This window comes from Malania oleifera, chromosome 5, assembly GCF_029873635.1.
Source record: "Malania oleifera isolate guangnan ecotype guangnan chromosome 5, ASM2987363v1, whole genome shotgun sequence".
In the NCBI taxonomy this organism is placed as follows: domain Eukaryota; kingdom Viridiplantae; phylum Streptophyta; class Magnoliopsida; order Santalales; family Ximeniaceae; genus Malania; species Malania oleifera.
Window position 1 is genome coordinate 12,825,515 of NC_080421.1, and position 20,007 is coordinate 12,845,521.

Sequence of the window (20,007 nt, forward strand, 5' to 3'; positions counted from 1 at the left end):
GGGCCTTGTCAGGATCAAGTGCTACCGATTCTTCTAAAACCAATTGGTGGTAGAAGGGGCGCAACCTTTTCCTTTAAACGGCAGCGCAGAGCCCCGCATTAAGAGTCGGGTGGACATGGGGGGCTGCACCAATTCTAAGTAAGGGTGACGACGGGTTGGCACGCCAAGCATTGTCGAGCTGGGGCCCACTGCTATGATCCCTCGTAACAGGGTTGACTGCTGACTTCCCATAAAGCCAACAATCACCCCCCCAGCAGCTACCCTAGGAGCGCTCGAACCTGTGACCTCGCTCTGATACCACTTGTCAGGATCAAGCGCTACCGATTCTTCTAAAACCAATTGAGTCATAGATCTTTGTAGTTGCACGAGTAGTAATGTAATCGCTGTGAGACTAGGTGACCTTGTGTAGTTGCGTATGGAGCAATGTCAATCACTATTGGGCCTTGATTGTCGCAACGTAGTTATGTAGGTAGCAATGTAATCGTTGTGAGACGAGGTAACCTTATGTAGTTGCGAAACTGGTGTGACGACACTGACCGTATGTATGTATGTATGTATGTATATATGTATGTTTTGGGTATCATATGAACTGGAATGGTTTTTGTGAAAATACTGAAACTGTATGGAATTGTATAAAATTGTACGAATTGTTTCAAACTGTATCGTATTTTATAGTGTTATGAAGTATATGTAAAATAACACTAGTATGCCACACACTGATATAACCTGTTTTCTCTCTTACTGAGAGGTGTCTCACCCCAAATATATATAAATGTTTTTCAGGTCCTTCGGGTAGCCGAATCTAGCATCCTAGCATCCGGAAGCGAGGGGTGTTGTTTAGCTACTACTAGTACCTGTTAGGTACGAGTTTTGGTATCCAAGTTGTTGGAATGGTTTTTGTAGACACCTGGGGTATGTTTTGTATATGGGAAGGTATGTCCTAACTTGTATAGACTCTGGTATGATACTGATTATGTATAAAAAATCATATTTCGCTGCGTATTTTGATGAGAATGGACGTATGCATGTATGTATATAGGGCATCTGTTCACCCCACGAGATCGGACCCTCTTTGTATGTGGTATCATATATGTTTTAATTGATATAGAGACATGTTAGGTTACTAAATTCACACCTGGGACCCATTTCGAGGTTCGGGGCGTGACATCCCCCACCGACATCAATACAAACTTCATAACATAAATTTCCATATTCAAATTTCAATATTCACAATTCAATATTCATAATTCAGTATTCACAATTCAATATTCACGATTCAGTACTCACAATTCAGTATTCACATTTCAGTATATTTGTTCATCTCATCACATTAGTAATATTCTCATCATTTTCTATTTCATTCTCATCATTTCAGTACACATTCCATTCTCATAATAGTATATATCTCATTTCACGTATTTCAACATTTCTCAATAAAACATATCAATTTTTTTTTATTTCCTCGTTTATCATAGAAAACATTTCTATACATACATATCATATTCCAACCCTTTCCAATAAAATACACTATGACATATCACAATTCATCATTTTCATTATTTCAAATCTCATATCATCACAATTCAGTATATAAACATGACTAGGTTTCCCTTATCTTTATTTCTGCATAAAACATTTCAGTATATATATTCCATTTTGTTACAATCCCAGTATAAAGTATTATTCATATTCCTCATGCCACACAATTTCGTCTAATATTCACAATATAATATTTACAGGAAAAATATTATAATTTCATTTTCACATATTAACTCAACCAGTAATTTCAAAAATAACTGTTATAATTTATTCCCCTTACCTGCTTATTAAGAGCCTGCTGACAACCCTAGATCCACATTCGCAACGTTCAGAACTCAAAACCCTGAAATCACATTTTCCCTAGTTCAATTAACTAAACCCCAAAATTACAATTATTTTAATATTTCCTAGGCTCACCTACTCCCATTAACCAGTTAAATTCTAAAAAAGCAGGTTTGATCCACTTCTCGTATTTAAATTTAATTTCTAACATATTTAAAAAATACCAGCATGATCAAATCCTCGTAGTTTAATCTAATTCCAAAAAATTCCCCCAACATTCCATTTAATCAATTTCGTACAATTTAACTTAATCTCAAAACGTTCACAAAAATTTGATATAATCTAGTATTCTAATTTAACAATCACCTATTATAATTTAACTAGTTAAATTTCTAAAATAATTGACATAATTTGTACTCCTCACCTTAGCCTTGGAGTGGTGCCTAGGACCCCCAAATCAAAAATCTGTTTCGTCTAACATGACGAGTATCGAACCTAAGACCCTGTCGTAGTGTTCGACCATCAATTTGGTTGGAGATTTAAGAAAAAATCAAGGAGAGAGTAAGAGTTTACCTTACCCCATGAGTGGTGCCTACAACACCCTAATCACGAATCTATTCCGATTAAAATGTCGGTGGTGGAGAATGGAACACAGGGGTATCTTTCATTTTTCGATCGGCGCCCGTTTAGCCGAGGAAATTGAGGATAGAGAGAGAGAAAGAGAGAGAGACGCTAGAGACGTTGAGAGAGAAAAACGCAGAGAAAACTGAGAGAGACTAAGAGGTGCAAGGGGGGACCTTCAATTGAAATCCTAATTCAATGAAGACTCATATACTTACTTTATAATATATATATATATATATATATATATATATATAATTTATTTAATTAGTTCAGTTTTAATAATATTTAATTAATTAATTAATAATTTATATTTTTTCCCGGGTTACTACACTTTAGCTTCTCGAATTTGGAATTTCATAAATTGTGTGACTTTTTAAAAAAAATATGAAGCAACAACAACAACAAATCTCTCCACATATTGATTATTGACCGATTCCTCCCTCATCATGGATCATATATTCCATCAACAACAACTCTCTCCACCTAGATGATCTAAATCCTTATTGGAAAAATGAAATCGGTTCACTCTTCTCTAATAACGACATAGAGGGGACTACTACTCTACCGCTTCCTAAGAAAAGGCAAGTTACTTAAATTGTAGTGTTGCTAGCATTTGTGCCAAATTTTGATGAAGTTTGGGCAAATGAGGTTGTTTTGAGCCAAAAGTGCTTTAAAAACTAATAGTAGTTTTTATTTTTGAGTTTTAGTAAAGAGAAGTGCATATAAACAAAAAGATAGTGTTAGTGTTGGTTAATGGTATGGACGGATCTTGGATCTAAAGGGAAGGATATTCACCATTTGATTTATATTCTTGGAGTCTCCGCTCTTAGGGGCAAGTGTGCTAATTAAAGTAAGCTTATTACAATAGTTGACTACAAGAAAATTGGTATATCAACCTGTACATGGAGTAAAAATCAAGCTAGAATTCCAATAAACATTCAGTAAAAAAAAGTTTATGGAAAACATTGCGGATTGATGGAGAATGATAGAAAATACATACAAAGAAAAAATTGTCAAATGCACAAGGTACATTAAGGAGTAAAAGGCGTTTGGGGCCTTTGTCTAAATTTTTTTTTGTCTTTCCAACTAAAAAATAACTATATTGAATTTAATTATACAATTTTTTGTAAGTGGACCATAGAAATTATATGACCTATTATAGTAATGTTGATTGCTAAAATTCAAATAGGAACAGAGTAAAGAGAAGGTTAAAAAATATATCTATTAAGAGAAAATGCATTGAAGTACTGATATACACCATACATTTGAATTTACAAGCAGTAATGTTCATCTCTTACCAAAAACAAGTCATTTATGGATATAATCGAGAGATTTGTACAAATTTAGTGTAAAAAGAGTAGTGCTACACTTACCTACTAAACATCATACTTTTTCTTACTCACTCTTTTAAATAATTGTACCATATACATAATACAGTATCCACAAAGTAGTGGGTAAATAAAAGGGTGATGTCTATAAGGTAGATATTATATTTCTGACCTAAAATTTCAAATATAATGCACTACATAGAGGTCCACACACTCCTAAAGAGAGGGAGTTTCTCAACAATAATAATTTTTGTTTGCAACTTTAGTGATAGGACCAAAAAGATTGATAACTTTTAGTCATTAGTGCTTTACATAAATCATGGATGATTTTTGGGAAAATTGGAGTTATATAAATAACATCCTAGAGCCACCACTTATCTTCCATATTAGGGTATAAGTATAAGGGGTTGCACGCATGCATAAACACTCGAACTCAATTCAAACCATTGACTTTGACACATAGCATTTGTTAGCACCAAAGAATTAAGCCTTTCAAGGTGAATTGATATATGTGAGTGGGTTTATCTTGATTCAAAAGTTTAAGTTGTTAAATCTTCACATCTATTTTTATAATCCAACCATTCACCATTTAAAATTTTAACCAGTTAACTGGCAAGTGAACTTCCCAACAAAAACAACAGTACTCATCTCACCAAATTGATAACCTCCCACCACCGTAAAGATGGAACCAAAGGGATTGAAGACACTAATGCAATAGAATAAATAAAAGAAAGAAAAAAGGTTGCTTTAGTCAATTTAGGGGTTTGTATCTTTGCAAGCGCCCTAGCTAGCAATATATAGTCTAGGTGCGGGTCTCATACTTGGCCCTACTTCTTACTTTAATGCCTCTTCGAATACAAACCTTAGAAGTTGGAAAGATAGCCTTTTTCAAGCGAAAAAAAGAAGAAGGAACAAGAGTCAATAAGTCAATGCCCCATTCACAATGAAGCAATACAAATGCCTTCTTCTCACATTGAAATGATAAAGCTCCTAAGTGTGTCACCATACGGTGCACCACAAATAACTAAATTCAAAATTAATATAAGTTCATAAATTAGGATAAATATATATTTATATTCTTTAAAAATGATAATAATATTTTCATATATATATATATCATAAATAAATTCATAAATTTAACAATATTCTTACTATAATCAAACACCAGTGTCATAACTATGTAGTCCAAACGTTTAGAATTAAACCCTATATGTTGAGAAGCCAAAATAGAATTTATAAACCAATAAAGCATAAATTTTCATAAATTTTAAAAACTATATTATGAATTATATTAAACGACTAATTTATTAAATTTTACACAACGCCAACCTCAAAATAATTTCAGCTCATTCACACGACAATAAATTAAAACCTTACTTCCATGCAACATAAATATAATATAACGATACATGTCAACTACAATATTTACGCATAGGAGATCAAATATGTATTTTTTATTCTCAAAAGACAATCAAAAGCCCTATCCTTCAGTCGTTCTAAAAATCACTTGATCGAAAGTTCGGACCCAAATTTCGCATACAAAATCCCAAAAAAATGGATTACCAAATCAATGCCCAATTTCAAAAATAGAGAATTGAATGGATGCATGATGCTTCGTGGCCAAAGTTTTCCCTATAAAACAAAACAATGCTGAATATGGCATTAGAGTAAGAGGAGGGAAGTCCAATTAATATGGGGCACATGCTGTGGTTCAGTGAACCACACGCTACGCCCAAGCTATAGCTACCCCTTTAAATGAGAGGTACCCACTGGACATCCCCTTCCCCCCGTCTTCTCAGTACCTCGCTGCATTCTCATTAATTAGGGTTCAACGACTCCACCCACCCACACTGCATGCATGCTCATTTATTAAGCACCGCTCTTTTGGATTCATTAATTGACTTGCTGAAATACCTGATATATGATGTATCCGTCTTCTTCCCCAAAAGTCATCTTCAATTCATCATCACCGGCTTCAACCCTACCCACCTGCTTGCTTTTCATATATATGTGTATACAGAGACGAAGCTGCAGAGATAAGCTACGGACAGCATTTTTGCTTATTTTGTTGATTGTTGTTGTGGGTCGAGCTAGTTGAGAATATTAAGGGATGTCGGTTTACACGGTGAAGGTGGAAGAGTCGAGGGCGGCCGCCGGCGAGAGGCCGTCGGCGGGGCCCGTTTACAGGTGCATTTATGCCAAAGATGGGCTGTTGGGGCCGCCGGCCGGCGTGGACTCCCCCTGGCAGTTCTTCTGGTACGTACCAGTCCAGTATATATCTTGGATCCGACCCATTTATTCTCTGTGTGCGCTTTGTTTTTGAGAGGTGATCCATTTCTTGACAAGTTTAAAATTTTAAATAATGTAGAAATTTCACTCTCATAGTTATGAAAAATAGTTTCTATTTTAGAGTGTTTCATCTATTGTAGAAAAGGGTTCCCCAATTATAATTATTTTGGATTATTTTAAATTTTTATAATTCTCTTCGACTAAATTAGTCATGCGGGACTATGTAGGTGTTTCGCGACTCTTTATTTATTTTTTTAAAATTTTTTTAAAAAATAAAAATAAAAATAATAAAGAATTAAATAGCATAACGGCATTTTGAAATATTTGTATATAATTATGAGGATATTTTAAAATAATTATGAGTCATTATAGAAGTAATTTTGATATAATTATAAGAGTATTTTAAAATTATTGAGGATAATTAAAGTAATATTTGAAATAATTATTGACAGTTATAAAGATAAATTTGACATTTTCTTTAACAAGACATAAAATGGAGAATTTTTTATAATACTAGAATTTGAAAGTCAACTAAATTAAAAGAACTTTGACCAGGATGTGTGAGTAAGTGCCTATATGATTATTAAGGGTGCATGAATGACAAGGATTTTTAAAGATAAAATTTGTATAATTGGCTATTTTCTAAAAATAATTATGTAATATCTTTACTTTAATATTATCTTTTAGATTGTACTTATCAAATATCACATATTTTTTTTTTTACTCACTATTTTAAATACTTGTAAGAGTGGTAAAATGGATTAACAGTTGGGTTAGACAGGTCATAAACAGATAGAGATCAAATGACTCGTCTATTTAATAAACGGATTATAAATGGGTAACTCGTTTAAGAATATAATTTATTTATTTAAATTATTTTTAAACATTTCATGTAAAATTACATAATTTTTTTTTAAAAAAAAACCCAAACCTGCTCTAGTGCTGGGCGCTCCTTTGGAATGATGACGGCCGACCGCAGTTGGAGCGCAAGAACGGAGAACCCTCGTCGCTCGTCTGGGGCCTGCGTCTTCATTTACGATTTATCGTTTCTAGAAATCTCAAATCAGAATCACAGCTGAGGCATTCAGATTTCAAGGCATTAGGATGATTAGGGCAACAGCAACACCGCAGCAAGTCTGCTGTCTGCAAGACTGCAACCACATTATTATTTTTGAAAAATAGAATATTGTGATTTTATTCGTGCGGATTTAATAAATCCGGTTCTTCCTTCTCCGCTGCACGCTCTAGCGTGTTAAAATATTAAGGGAAAAAGAAAAAAAAAATGGCCCATGCAGGTCTCGAACGTGCGACCTTCGCGTTATTAGCACGACGCTATAACCAACTGAGCTAATAGGCCGCTTGATGTTTTAAGAAAAGCTGTTTTAAAATATTTTCGATGGACAGCTCTTCCCTCCAACTTCATCGTTTACTCGCATCAGTTCTTACAGTTGAAACTAGCAAATATAGACGAAAATTCTGAGTCTGAATCTGTGTTAGTTCATCCAATATGCCCTCTGAACTGCAGTTTTTCATGGCCGCAGTGATTCTGTTGAGAGGAACGCGAAAAATCACATGCTTGGTCGCCGTCCCATCGTTGATTCAAAGGTACTGTTCAAGAAATCAAACCCTCTCCCCACAACTTCAAAATTAACGACCGAGATGTTGAAATGTTAAAATTTAAACGAATTGGCAGGTGGGTTCTTACGAGTGGCAAACATATGAGGAGGCTTATGGTGCAGCTGTTCGAATCGGTTCCGCCATCAGGAGCCGCGGTGTCAACCCAGTAAGTTAAAATTCCAAAAGAAAATGGAAAAAATTTGAAGCAGTGATAGTTTTTGTATTCGCATTTTTTTGTATTGGGTAATCTATGCGAAATAATTTTACTTTTTGATGATGGGTGAAATATGAGTTCTTTCTTAGGGTGGTCGATGCGGGATATATGGAGCGAACTGCCCAGAATGGATAATTACAATGGAGGTATGCCTTTTTTCTTTTTCAGCTTAAACATGTTTCATATTCAAGTAGTAAAATTATATGCCAAAGGAGCATCTGCAGTGGACATGGCATGTTGTTTAATTTAATTGATCAGACGATCTAAATATTATGGCATTTGTATTTTAATTTGTGCAGTGGGTGAATATTTTGCATTTTTTGCGAATGTGAGTAGAATTATAAATTCCTGAAAGTGGGCCATTTCACAAAGACCTATTTAAAAGTTCAATATGAATTTGTTCATCCATAAATTTTTTCCCCCTCAACTCACCAGTCACCACGGATCAATACTTCAATTATTTTATTTTCGATTTGTTCAAGTCATTTAACAAGATGAACAAACGTGATAAACTCAAAATGTTTGGAGGTTGATTTGATATCTGATGCCTGACAGTGTTGAAGCATTATATTAATATATACGTTTATTTTGTTTCACAGGCTTGTAACAGCCAATCCATAATCTATGTACCACTATATGACACTCTTGGTATGTTGCCCTTCTCCTTTCCATTGAACTTCTTGGTTTGTGATGCCTTCTTTTGTTTTGGCTTTTCACCATCACCCTTGATTTTTCCTGATAATCAGAAAAATTAATAAAAGATCACAAATTTAGTAAATCTTATGATTCTTATGTTGTTCTACACTTCTACCACAGGTGCTAATGCAGTGGAATTCATCGTCAACCACACTGAAGTATCAGTTACTTTTGTTCAAGAGAGCAACATGACAGCTGTATGTTCTTATTATTCAGCCTAGAATTTTTTTGGATGTAAATTTATTAGTATTGTGTTTGGGACTGTGCATTTGGCAAATTCAAATCCAAGGTCTGAATTTCAGGCTCATAAACACATTGCAAACTCACTTCTCTCAACTGCTACATTTTTTTCTTGCCATTGGAATTTTGATGATTCTATTCGTTAGTTTTTTTTTTTTTTTTATATTCGTTAGTACTTTATGTGGTACCAAACTTAAAAATAGCAACGCAAGATGCAAAAAAGATTCAATTTTCATGATATAATTCCCCCTTCTAGATGACAGGCCTGAGGCTTATAGCTTAGTGGCCCTCATCTCCCAGTTTCCGACAGTAGCTTGGGATTTGAATCTCGTCCCTTATAGTGAGGGGGTGTATCAAAATAATTGATTAATGAATTAATTAAGTCCCTTTCAAATTTTTAAATTTTTTTGGCTTTTGGTTATATAAATTTTAAAATCAAGCTCTACAATACTTACATGACTTTTTATTTTCTTGGTAAAAAGACAATATTTTGTGTAACATTTAGGTGTATATGATAACACTTTAGAAGCATTTGAACATCATTTTGTTTAGACTGATGTTTTTGTCACTTGTGAACTAATTTTTCTTGTGTTGTTTTCGTCATATTATTATGATGTAGAAATGCAATGCAACTAGAGTTCGTTTTGGAAAAAATACTATCGGTTATTTGGCCTTATTAGTGAGAGTGATGGCAGCTGACACAATTGGCTTGCATGATTCGTATCTTTAGTTGTTTTTGAACTTATATGGCCCCTCTTTCTTTCTCATGCACATGCACACACACATCCACCTCACAAACTTATCATTGAGATAAGTTCTAAACTTCTAACTAGGAAATTCTTTAATTCTCCTTTAATGAGATAACTCGCTCTCTTTATATTCTCATTAATGATTTTTAATTGGTAATCCTTTGTGCAGATGCTAACATGTCTCCCAAGGTGTAATTCACTCCTAAAAAGTAGGTCAAAATGCCACCTTCTATCTATATGATGAGTAATCTAGCGTAGTTGTAACTAAGATATTTGTCATTCTGTTTAGCTATTGTCAGTTTTGGAAATATATCTAGCACACAAAAGAAGGATGCTGAAGAATATGGAGTATCTTGCTACTCTTGGGAAGAATTTGCTTTAATGGTATGATCTTAAGATGCTTAACAACAATTTGTTTTTATATGGAATCACAGCATATGTAGTTCAATGATTGGTTTGTCATTGAAATTGATCATATTACAAGTTTTATCTTGTTTTCCTATTCTCCAGGGAAGTTTGGATTGTGAGATTCCTCCAAAACGGAAGAGTGATATTTGCACAATAATGTATTCTAGTGGAACAACAGGAGAACCAAAGGGTGTCATTCTAACTAATGAGGCTATTATGGCAGAAGTCTTGTCTGTGGACCAACTATTATTTGAAACAGACAAAGCGGTAAATAACTAACTACAGATCTAGGATGTTTTCAGAGTTGGATGATTCTGAACCTCCTTTTGAGGCTTAAACATTGATACTCTCTTGAAATGCTGCCATTTAAGTGTGAGTGTACTCAGAGTCACAATTACAATCACCTTATGCCTTATATCCCAAGATGTTCAGCCTGCCACACAAATCCTGCTGGTGCTCAGTGATAGAGCTCAGTTGTTGAGATCTAATTGCAAGAAACTAGTTGTAGCAGTTTCACGTTCAGGGGAATGTACCCTTGTTCAAAGTTGCTTTATGCATGATTTAGTCTTGGTCTGAGCACTTCGATTGAAAGGGCGTAGACATATACAGGGCTGGATATAAAATTTTTGAATCTAATTCTTTTCTTAATGCTTAAAGAACACTCTTTTGCAGTAGTTATGAGATGATAAAAATTTAGACAATAACTTTCTCTCTTACAGGCTACAGCTGAAGATACTTACTTCTCATACCTTCCTTTAGCCCATGCATTTGATCAGATTATGGAGACATATTGCATCTACAAGGGCTCTTCAATAGGATTCTGGCAAGGCGTAAGACTAAAGTTCATTTCTTTCTCCCTTTTCTTTGTTTAATCAATATATTCCAGCCACCAATAGAATCATGCAATTTTTGCCTGCTGCTTGTAGGATGTCAGATACTTGATCGAGGATATTCTGGAACTGAAGCCATCTATATTTTGTGGGGTTCCTAGAGTTTATGACCGTATATACAATGGTACAAACATGTATGCTGCAATGTATTTATTTCTTTTTATTTTATTTTATTTTATCTTTTGGGAGGGGTGGCTTCTAAGCATATGCTGTGGAATTTTTTTGTGAAGGCATAGTCAACAAAATTTCTTCAGGAGGTGCATTAAGAAAGACATTATTCCAATATGCTTATAACTAGTATGTTGTTCATTAAATGCGTTTTTGCTTTGTTGGTCCATGGTTTCTTTTACTCTCCTTAACTCTATAAACCTTTTAATGAAATATGAACAGCAAGCTGAGGAATCTGGAGAAGGGACTGCAACAGGACAAAGCTGCACCTCTATTGGACAGGCTTGTCTTTGATAAGGTACCTACTTGGTTGCTTTCCTTTTGTTTTATTATAGTTCTCTTTTCTAGATTTTAATTTTGTTGATTGTGTAGATCAAAGAAGGACTTGGAGGACAAGTCCGTCTCTTGTTATCTGGAGCTGCACCTTTGCCTAGGCATGTGGAAGAGTTTCTGAGGGTCACAAGCTGCTGTGTCTTGTCACAAGGATATGGTATGTGAAATCAAGAACAATCCGCTTTAGATCTGTACAGTGTGTTTAGAAGAGCACGCAGTTGTGGTATAATTAATTTGAATAACGAATTTAAGACATTAAATTTTGTTCAAGACTTTAGATATTATTCTTATGAAATACTATTGTTCAATGATCAACACTAAATAAATTTTTCAAAAAAGCAGGTTCCCCCGAGCTTTTGGTAGAAATTTAAAGGTGCAGTTTACATAAAAGTGCTATTCACTTTTGCCCGCCTTTCTCCATATCTGGAAGTGGTTCTAGCAGCCATCATAGATCTATGTTCCTAAGAGTTTTCCAGATATACCAGTAGATACTAATTTGTAATTTACATTAGCTTTTTAGACTCTCTCTCTCCCCCCCTCCCCACATTATTCGCTTTTTTGAAATCTTCTCCAAATGTCAGGTCTTACAGAAAGTTGTGGCGGGTGTTTTACATCTATAGCCAATGTGTTCTCTATGATGGGAACTGTTGGAGTGCCCATGACAACCATTGAAGCCAGGCTTGAGTCTGTGCCAGAGCTGGGATATGATGCACTTTCAAGTGTCCCACGTGGAGAAATCTGCCTTAGGGGGAATACGTTGTTCTCAGGTTACCACAAACGACAAGATCTTACCGAAAGTGTTCTCATTGATGGATGGTTCCATACAGGTAAAAGTTTGTTGAGAAATTTGCCAAGATGCCGTACACGCTCAGGGATGAAATAAAACTGTCCCCACAGCTGTATCCGGCACCAGTTGATAACATGATTAGTTGCTTAACCACTTCTAGAAAAGTTATGATATGTGGCCACATTTGCAGTTATTTGAGAACAAATTTGAATCTTAGTGGGCATTAACTTGGATAGGTCATTTGGATTCTAAATGGTAGCTGATCTGGAATTGCGACTTCTGATAGCCTAGAGAAGGGTCATTGGGGAAATTTGGTCACTTGAGTGTTGAATGAATTGTGGTATGCTCATGTTGGCATTTGGAGTTATTGAGAGCCTTGTGACAGTAGCCAGTGAATATAGCATCAACTGATCCACACATGCAAAGCCCCTCGTGTATTTCAATGCTGTTTTCTTAATATAGCACTCTATCATTCTAAAATTTAAAGGAAATGCACTTGCCCTAAGCAAATGCTAAATGCATCTGTGCTTACAAAAAAATGAACTTAGAAAATCAAGTAGTGCTTGCTTGGTGATCAGTCTATAAACTCTTGTCCAGAGGGAACCATGGGTATCTTAAGTTTTCAGATTTTGATAATGAGTTTATTAATTTTCTTTTCCTAGTTTTTGTATTTATTTCCTGCACAGAAGTTGAACTTTATTTGTGTTTAAGAGATAAATTATGGATATAAATGTAGGTGATATTGGAGAATGGCAGCCTGATGGAGCATTGAAAATTATTGATAGGAAAAAGAATATTTTCAAGTTGTCCCAAGGGGAATATGTTGCAGTGGAGAATATTGAAAGCATGTATCTGAGTTGCCCTCTTATAACATCAGTAAGTTTATGGATTGTTTAACATTTGCACATATTGCAAAGTAGAACTGCTAGGAAATACACAATTGCATTTCTATTAGCCTAACTATGAATGGGTTTTAGTGCATAGCTGGTGCTTCTGTGCTTTGCTAGTGTGGAAATTTTCTCTTACCAACTTACCCTGGTCCACAGATTTGGGTTTATGGTAGCAGTTTTGAGTCCTTCCTTGTGGCTGTGGTGGTCCCTGACAGAAAGGCACTTGAGGATTGGGCAGCAAACCATAATGAAATTGGAGATTACAAATTGTTGTGTGAAAATTTGAGTGCAAGGAAATACATTTTAGATGAGCTTAATAGCACTGGCAAGAGACATCAAGTATGTACATTAGCATCTAGTTCCATGTGCTAATGCATTTGCATTCTTAATTTTAATTTTCTTGACTGACTTTGAAGAAATTTGCTCAGCTTAGAGGTTTTGAGATGCTAAGAGCAGTTCATTTGGAGCCAAATCCTTTTGACATAGAAAGGGATCTGATAACTCCAACATTTAAACTGAAGAGGTCGCAGTTGCTCAAGTGTTACAAGGTATACATTTACTCTCTATTTTGTTTTCTTTATGTGCCTTATTGTCATTCATTTTTTAAATTAGTTCAGAAAATTCCTGGTATCGATACCCTGGGATAAACCAAGTTCTCTCTGGCATAGAGCACATGGCTTTTTCTATCATATGCTTATCCAAGTTAATGAAAACAACATGAACATTGTTCATGTTGGAACTTTATTGATAAGATTTTTGTGAGGAAAAGGTTTGGAGAGATTTAGCGTAGATGGATGAAAGGTTGTATGTCTAATGTGAATTTTGCGGTGATGGTGTGAATGGGAGCCTAAATCTCGGTTCAAGGCCACGAGGGGGATTAGACAAGGAGATCCTCTTTCTCTGTTCTTGTTTGTGCTATTGGCTGATGTTTTGAGTAGAATGATAGAAAGGGCTGTGGATAGAGGTTTAGTGAAAGACCTTAAAGTGGGTAAGGAGGAGATCACGGTGTTGTACATTCAGTTTGCAGATGATACTATCTTTTTTTTCTAGAAGATCATAGGCCTTCTTTCATTAATATTTTGGGGCTCCTTCAAATCTTTGAAAAGGTTTCAGGGCTTAAGATTAACTTGGGTAAGAGTACTCTTGCAGCTATTAATGTGCCTGCAGAGTGTGTTAGGGATTTAGCCATGGAAATTGGGTGCACGGAGCTGGGCTGGCCATTGTCCTATCTAGGGTTTCCTTTGGGATCTTGTGGTGGAGAGTGTCCAAGTGTTTAGATAGGTGGAAGGGAGCCCTTTTTTCCTTTGGGAGGGAGTACTCTAATTCAGGCTTGTTTTTCTATTATGTCATCATATTTTTTTTCTATATTTAAAATTCCAATGGGAGTCACTAGAAGGATTGGGAGAATTATGAGAGATTTTCTTTGGTCAGGGGTAGTGGGATCTAGGGAATCATTTGGTGAGTTGGGAGGTGGTTTGTAGGACTAAGAGGGAGGGTGGGTTGGGTCTTGGAAATTTGGTGTCTAGAAACTCAGCTCTTCTGGCTAAGTGGCTCTGGCTGTTCCGGCAGAATACCGCTAGAGGTTTCTTCATTGTGGCATAGAGTTATCAAAAGTAAATGGATGGCATAGAGCTATATCTCAGATTTACACTCTCTTTATACCTCATACTAAATTTTTTTTGGGTAAGGGTTGTAATATCGGCTTTTGGAAAGACCTATGGATGAGGAATCTTGTTTTGCCCACCTCTTTTCCTCACCTTTTTCGATTGAGCCCAAGGAAAAATGATCCCATTTCTTCATTTAGACTTGGACGGTCCTTTAGCCTCTTGGGATTTCCATTTCAAGAGAGCCTTGAATTATGGGGAAACTATTGAGTTATCTTCTTTGTTGATAATGTTGAATAATTGTAGGGTATCCTCTGAAAATGATAGCCAATATTGGTTGTTGGATTCTTCGGGAATCTATTCTTATAAATCTTTCTTTGAATTCCTGGTTCAGACAAATTCCTCTGTGCTTAATAGGATACATACTAATGACTTGTTGCAGATGAGGAGATCTTTAAAGGCTCTCCTTCCTGATATTTGTATGCTGTACTTTAATTGTTCAGAATCTGTTTCACATCTTTTCCTGCACTGCAATTATGCATGGAAGGTCTGGAACAAGTTATTTAATTACTTTGAAGAAAGTTGGATTTGTCCTAGAACAGTGGAGGAGTTCTTGCCAATTTCTTTTGTGGGGTTTGGGATGAAGAAGGAAGGAATTGCATTATGGAATTGTGCCATATTTGCAGTGTTTTGGGGCTTGTGGAAGGAATGTATGTAATGCACATATATTTGCAGGGAAGAAGTTACCATATTGGTTTGTGTGGGAAAAGATTCTGTTTACGGCTTCTTTATGGTGTATGCTGAAATTGACTTTATTAAACTCTGAATCTCTTTACAAGAAAAGATGGTTGTCAAAGCTTTCTCGGATGTAGATTTTAGAACAAAGATCCTTTTCAATTAAAAAATTGTTGCATGTGCCCCCAGGCATAAGCTTTAGGTGGTAAGGACTTGCCCCAGAAGGCTGCTTACAACGGTGGATCTGGGGTTCGAACCCTGCCGCTTGCAGTGCACATCCGGATTTACCTCTTACGTGTTGGTTGTGGGCACAGTTGGCGTAGGCATGAGATTAGTCTAGTGCGTAAGTCCTGGAAACCAAGCATATCCAAAAAAAAATTATTGCATGCCATCTTTAAGTAATTTCATGGGGCTATGGAAATTTCAAGGGAATGTGTCTCAGAAGTTCAGCATGATGGAAGTCTCTTTTAAGGGCATCTTGAGTTTTCATCGTTGGTCATTTTTGCAATTTTCTTTTAGGTTTTCCTGAGGATTATCAGACTTTGTCAAGGATGTCCTCCATCTTGCTTGTAGATTCTTTCTTTATCTAATGAATTTCTTTTTCTATATATAAAAGGAAAAACATTATGCGAAGCAATGAGCTGAGATCCGTTGACCACCTTGCTACAATGGCAAAATGATTTATCTTTTAGTGTCATCTTCACATTCTTTTACTTCTGATGTTATGCTTTGGAAGAACATTTGTAAACTTTGATATGTTCCCTCCCCCTCACCTTCCATCTCTTCCTGCCCCTCTTGTTTTGCTTTGGCGTGTTCTGTTTCCTTAGATATTTTTTTCTTAGCTTATATTTCATGTAATTTTTTAAAAAAAAATCTCATTAAATTGAGTGAGATTTTTTTATGGGCATAACATAATGTTTTGTTTAGAAGATGATCTTCTGCCATGTGCACAATCTCCCACTTTAGCTGTTGCTCGAAGTTAATAAATCCTTAATGTTAATTTGAAAAACTGAAGTTCTGTATCGTTTTCTGTTGCAATTCTGCATTTCATGGGATCCTTCAGTTGTGGAGATTTAAGTGTTATTTGGTCAGCTTAAATCTCAGGCAAGATGATGATGAATTTGGCCAAATGTTGCTTTCTGCATATCAAAATGGAGGTGCCGCTTTGTTGTTGGAAGGAAGCTTCCATAAGAAGGCATAAATTTCTTTTGGTTTCTCTGCTTTGGGTGCATGTTTTTATTGTGGTCTTAAAACGCCCTTGAATTTGCTTAACTGAAATATTTGGCAGGCATTTTAAATTTTGTGAGACCCACGACCATGAAATTTTGAAACATTTCATGTAATTTCTCATTTCTCTTCTCTAATTTCTCATCTGCAGGACTGCATAGATCAATTGTATGTTGAAGCAAAAGGAATAAAGAAATGAAAGTGTTGGCAGGACCTGATAGCCAGGCATACATGGTATACAGATTAGCGGCATGCTTGTGAACAGTTAGAGAAGGAAGTCAGCTTATATTACGAAGAAAGACTATATAGACTTATGTCACTCATCTTGTTTGTATATAGTGAGAGGGCCCAAGTTTTCAGAATATATGTTTTGATTGTATTGTCGCACTGTATGTTGATACAATTGCACGAGTTGGATTAGTATTTCTACAAGAATGTCACCCTTAGATTGGTGCAATCTGAAAAAAATGATGATTGAAGAAATGAGAAATAAAACAATTTATCCTCGAATTCCTTCACTTGATAGTTGATACACACACACACACACACCCACACACACACCAGTTTTATTACTTACAAAAGACTGCAATTGGTCATGATCTTTAACAAATAACAAGTCACCCAAATACCAAGCCATGAAATCAAACATGTTGCTGTGATGATACTCTACTGACAACTTGTGGAGCAGATTTAGTGAATGATTTGGCACAAAAAAAACCCATGATGCAGAAAGCACACCTGCACATAGAGAGAGAGAGAGGGAGAGAGAGAGAGATGTACTCTGCTTATAGGACTTCAAGAAGGAGAGCCCAGGCGGGATAGACTAGGAGGAGGATAATGCCGAGGGTGTTGGAAATGCCGTTGCTCTTGGTGAAAGAGTTTCTGAACCCACCGGATGCCCGGATGTGTTCTTGCAGCAAGTAACACCCTATGCCCAGGCATATCCCTACGCCCACCCAGCTGCTCCTTAAGGTGGATGCGAACAGGCTCGGAGCCACCACTATCAGAAGAATCAAAGATCCCGGCATTTCCAGCCACTCTGCCATTTCATTTCATGCATACTCACAGTTATATGTATGTACACACAACTTAATTATATATATTCTCAGTATTTGAATTCATATATAAAATGTACCAGGGAAGCGCCGGGGGAAGAAGAGACGTAGTACCACGGTGATGAAAGCAATCCATTTGCCAATCTCTCCCCTGCATTCATGCAGGTTGGGGGTGGGGGATTGAAAATATGAAACTTGCGTAAAGATGGAAGTCTAATTAATTAAACAGGGGTGTGTGTGTGTGGAGTTGATGATGATGGTAACCTGCATATGCTGAACAACAATGAAGGAAGACTGAGGAAGATGTAGGGGACTAAAAGGGAGGTGAGAATATTTGTCCTCCAGTTTGTTTTATCCAACACCAGTAAGTAGCTGCAGTATTAAATATTCAACCGCAAGAACATCCATTAGAAACATGTATAGAATTGTGAACAGAGAGAGAGAAAGAGAGAGGTTAGTGAGGGACATTGCAGCAAAAGAAGCGAGCCATTCAAGGAAAGAAGTGCCAAAGCCAAGGCTCCCCAGCATAACAGCATGATTGGCAAGCTTTTTAGCAGCGAGTATGAGCTCTCTGAGGTCACCCCCTATCAATTCCCTTGCTGCCATGTATGAGGATCCCTTCTTCCCCATTTCTGCAAACTCAGAGAGAGAGAGAGAGAGAGAGAGAGAGAGAGAGAGAGAGAGCTGGTAGGGGAGCTCAACCAAACTTTTGGGTTTGGGGGGCGAGAGAGAGAGAGAGAGAGAGAGAAAATGAATAATGATTTGGACAAATGAAGCTTCATTGGAGCAATTAAAGTCAGAGGATTTGAAGCTTCTGAATGAAGTAAGCAAGCAGATACATCTCAAAAATCAAATATGGATGCGTTCTGAAAATGACTGCCACGTTGAGCCAATCATTAACATTATCACGGCACTTCAATTAATTTGCCAGTTGTCCTCTCCTCTTTTCCATCTGCATGTCGTTATTTTCTTGTAGTAATTGCCTTTCTATATACTAACATATTAATTATATCCTTATTTTCTCTTGACCAATATTGGAACCCAATGCGTCCCAGGTTCGATTCCTGCTTCGCTGAGCAAATCCTAATTTTCCTCCCTGCAGGGTCTTGAGGTGGGAACTGTGGAGCGTGGGATTAGTCTCTGCTGTGTTGCATCCCAAGGCTTGCTCTGGAATTTATCATTTATTTTCTCCTATGTCATGTAATCGTGTATAAATGTCCATGCTTGTGTCCTCTCTCAAGTACATAGTGTTCACGGCTCAACTATTGAATAAAAATACCATTGATCTTCGAAAAAAAAAAAAAACCAAATTGATATCTTTTCATGACGATATATAGAAACATATAATTTGATTTGCAAAATGTAACTTAAATCAAAGGGTTGCTAAAGAAATTAATGATTGTGATCCGGAGTCACTTTTTCACTTTATAAAGAGGTCTTCCCTCTTCATTTTGCTAGATCTTTCTCATATCAAATCCTCGTAAAAAAAAATTCTCATAAAAAATCTCTAATTGCAAGAAGAAATTTGTGTCATTTTCTAGTAAATCAAATTACATTACTTGATTCATACCAAGCATTTTTACTCTTGGTTTAATTAGGTTATAAAAATTAAAGTAACATAATTTGCGAGCTAGTTTCTAAACTAGTTGAATTGCTTTTTCTTGTATAAATTAAATTACAAGAGAATCTTAATATTTATGCATAAAGAAGTATCCATGTTCTTTAATACATGCATGAAATTTTTGGCAAAATTTTTTTGAACATTCAATGATTAAAAAATATTTGCCAACAAAATTAAAATTTAATCCACCATCAAGACTCCTTTTTCTTTTTTTTTTGGCAAAAGAGGGCGGCACCTTCTAACTTTATTAGAAAACCCCTCACTTATGGCGGAGGAAAACCGTGGTTCTAATCTTGAGACTTTGGGACAACAAAATCAACCTCAAAAACCCTAAAACTAACATAACCAACAAAATCAAAACCAATAAACCAAAGACCAGCAATCAAACAAAAAAATTAAAAACTAAACAACTACAAGTGAAAAACAAACAAAACTCCAGAAGATAACACAAAACATCACGAGCACAAATAAGGAAATCCCAACAAATTCAATCGAATCATTATCCTGACTTGCTGAGGAAGATCTTCCTAACAACTATATGATCGAGAAATACCAGATTCATCTTGTTTGATAAAGAAATCTGTACTTTTATTCCTCAAATCAAGATTCCTCCTCCTCTAATGATAACGTCCCCATAAGTCTTCTGACTCAAATAAAAGCAGAGGTGTCTATCATCAAAATTGAGCCAATTGATGTTCTAAATTTTTCTTT

The 20,007-nt window shown here is 36.0% G+C and overlaps 2 protein-coding genes and 1 non-coding gene across 5 annotated transcripts; 1 reads left to right on the forward strand and 2 right to left on the reverse strand.

The window, feature by feature from the left end:
• Positions 1-5,704: 5,704 nt before the first annotated feature.
• On the forward strand, positions 5,705-17,130 carry LOC131155619 (probable CoA ligase CCL6). Of its 2 annotated transcripts, XM_058108867.1 has the most exons (19): positions 5,705-6,029; positions 7,604-7,667; positions 7,756-7,845; positions 7,983-8,039; positions 8,493-8,541; positions 8,710-8,786; positions 9,748-9,787; positions 9,868-9,962; positions 10,089-10,253; positions 10,706-10,816; positions 10,913-11,000; positions 11,107-11,173; positions 11,267-11,342; positions 11,417-11,534; positions 11,959-12,204; positions 12,901-13,040; positions 13,211-13,393; positions 13,483-13,602; positions 16,772-17,130. In XM_058108867.1, the coding sequence occupies exons 1-19, from the start codon at positions 5,884-5,886 to the stop codon at positions 16,817-16,819; spliced, it is 1,980 nt and encodes a 659-aa protein (XP_057964850.1). In that variant the 5' UTR covers positions 5,705-5,883; the 3' UTR covers positions 16,820-17,130. The 2 variants fall into 2 exon arrangements, with proteins under 2 accessions (XP_057964850.1, XP_057964851.1); XM_058108868.1 differs by lacking the exon at positions 16,772-17,130 and having other exon boundaries at positions 13,488-13,603.
• TRNAI-AAU (transfer RNA isoleucine (anticodon AAU)) lies at positions 7,346-7,419 on the reverse strand. The gene has a single exon. It is a non-coding gene; the product is annotated as a tRNA-Ile (tRNA).
• LOC131155620 (cold-regulated 413 plasma membrane protein 1-like) lies at positions 8,427-18,561 on the reverse strand. 2 transcript variants are annotated; one of them, XM_058108871.1, is made up of 5 exons: positions 18,142-18,434; positions 17,940-18,047; positions 17,756-17,826; positions 17,401-17,659; positions 8,427-8,628 (listed from the first exon to the last, which is right to left on the reverse strand). In XM_058108871.1, exons 1-4 carry the CDS (start codon positions 18,303-18,305, stop codon positions 17,406-17,408), a joined length of 597 nt encoding a protein of 198 aa, XP_057964854.1. In that variant the 5' UTR covers positions 18,306-18,434; the 3' UTR covers positions 8,427-8,628; positions 17,401-17,405. The 2 variants fall into 2 exon arrangements, with proteins under 2 accessions (XP_057964854.1, XP_057964853.1); XM_058108870.1 differs by lacking the exon at positions 8,427-8,628 and having other exon boundaries at positions 17,111-17,659; positions 18,142-18,561.
• Between the last annotated feature and the right edge of the window lie 1,446 nt (positions 18,562-20,007).

Excerpts from the sequence above, each read along its gene's own strand:
- LOC131155619 (XM_058108867.1), top strand. The coding sequence starts at position 5,884 with ATGTCGGTTTACACGGTGAAGGTGGAAGAGTCGAGGGCGGCCGCCGGC. Across the intron at positions 9,963-10,088 it reads GGGAAGAATTTGCTTTAATG|GGAAGTTTGGATTGTGAGAT; the intron begins GTATGATCTTAA and ends CCTATTCTCCAG. Across the intron at positions 11,174-11,266 it reads TTCCAATATGCTTATAACTA|CAAGCTGAGGAATCTGGAGA; the intron begins GTATGTTGTTCA and ends AAATATGAACAG.
- LOC131155620 (XM_058108871.1), bottom strand. The coding sequence starts at position 18,305 with ATGGGGAAGAAGGGATCCTCATACATGGCAGCAAGGGAATTGATAGGG. Across the intron at positions 18,048-18,141 it reads CTCGCTTCTTTTGCTGCAAT|CTACTTACTGGTGTTGGATA; the intron begins GTCCCTCACTAA and ends TTAATACTGCAG. Across the intron at positions 17,660-17,755 it reads CTTCCCCCGGCGCTTCCCTG|AGTGGCTGGAAATGCCGGGA; the intron begins GTACATTTTATA and ends ATGAAATGGCAG.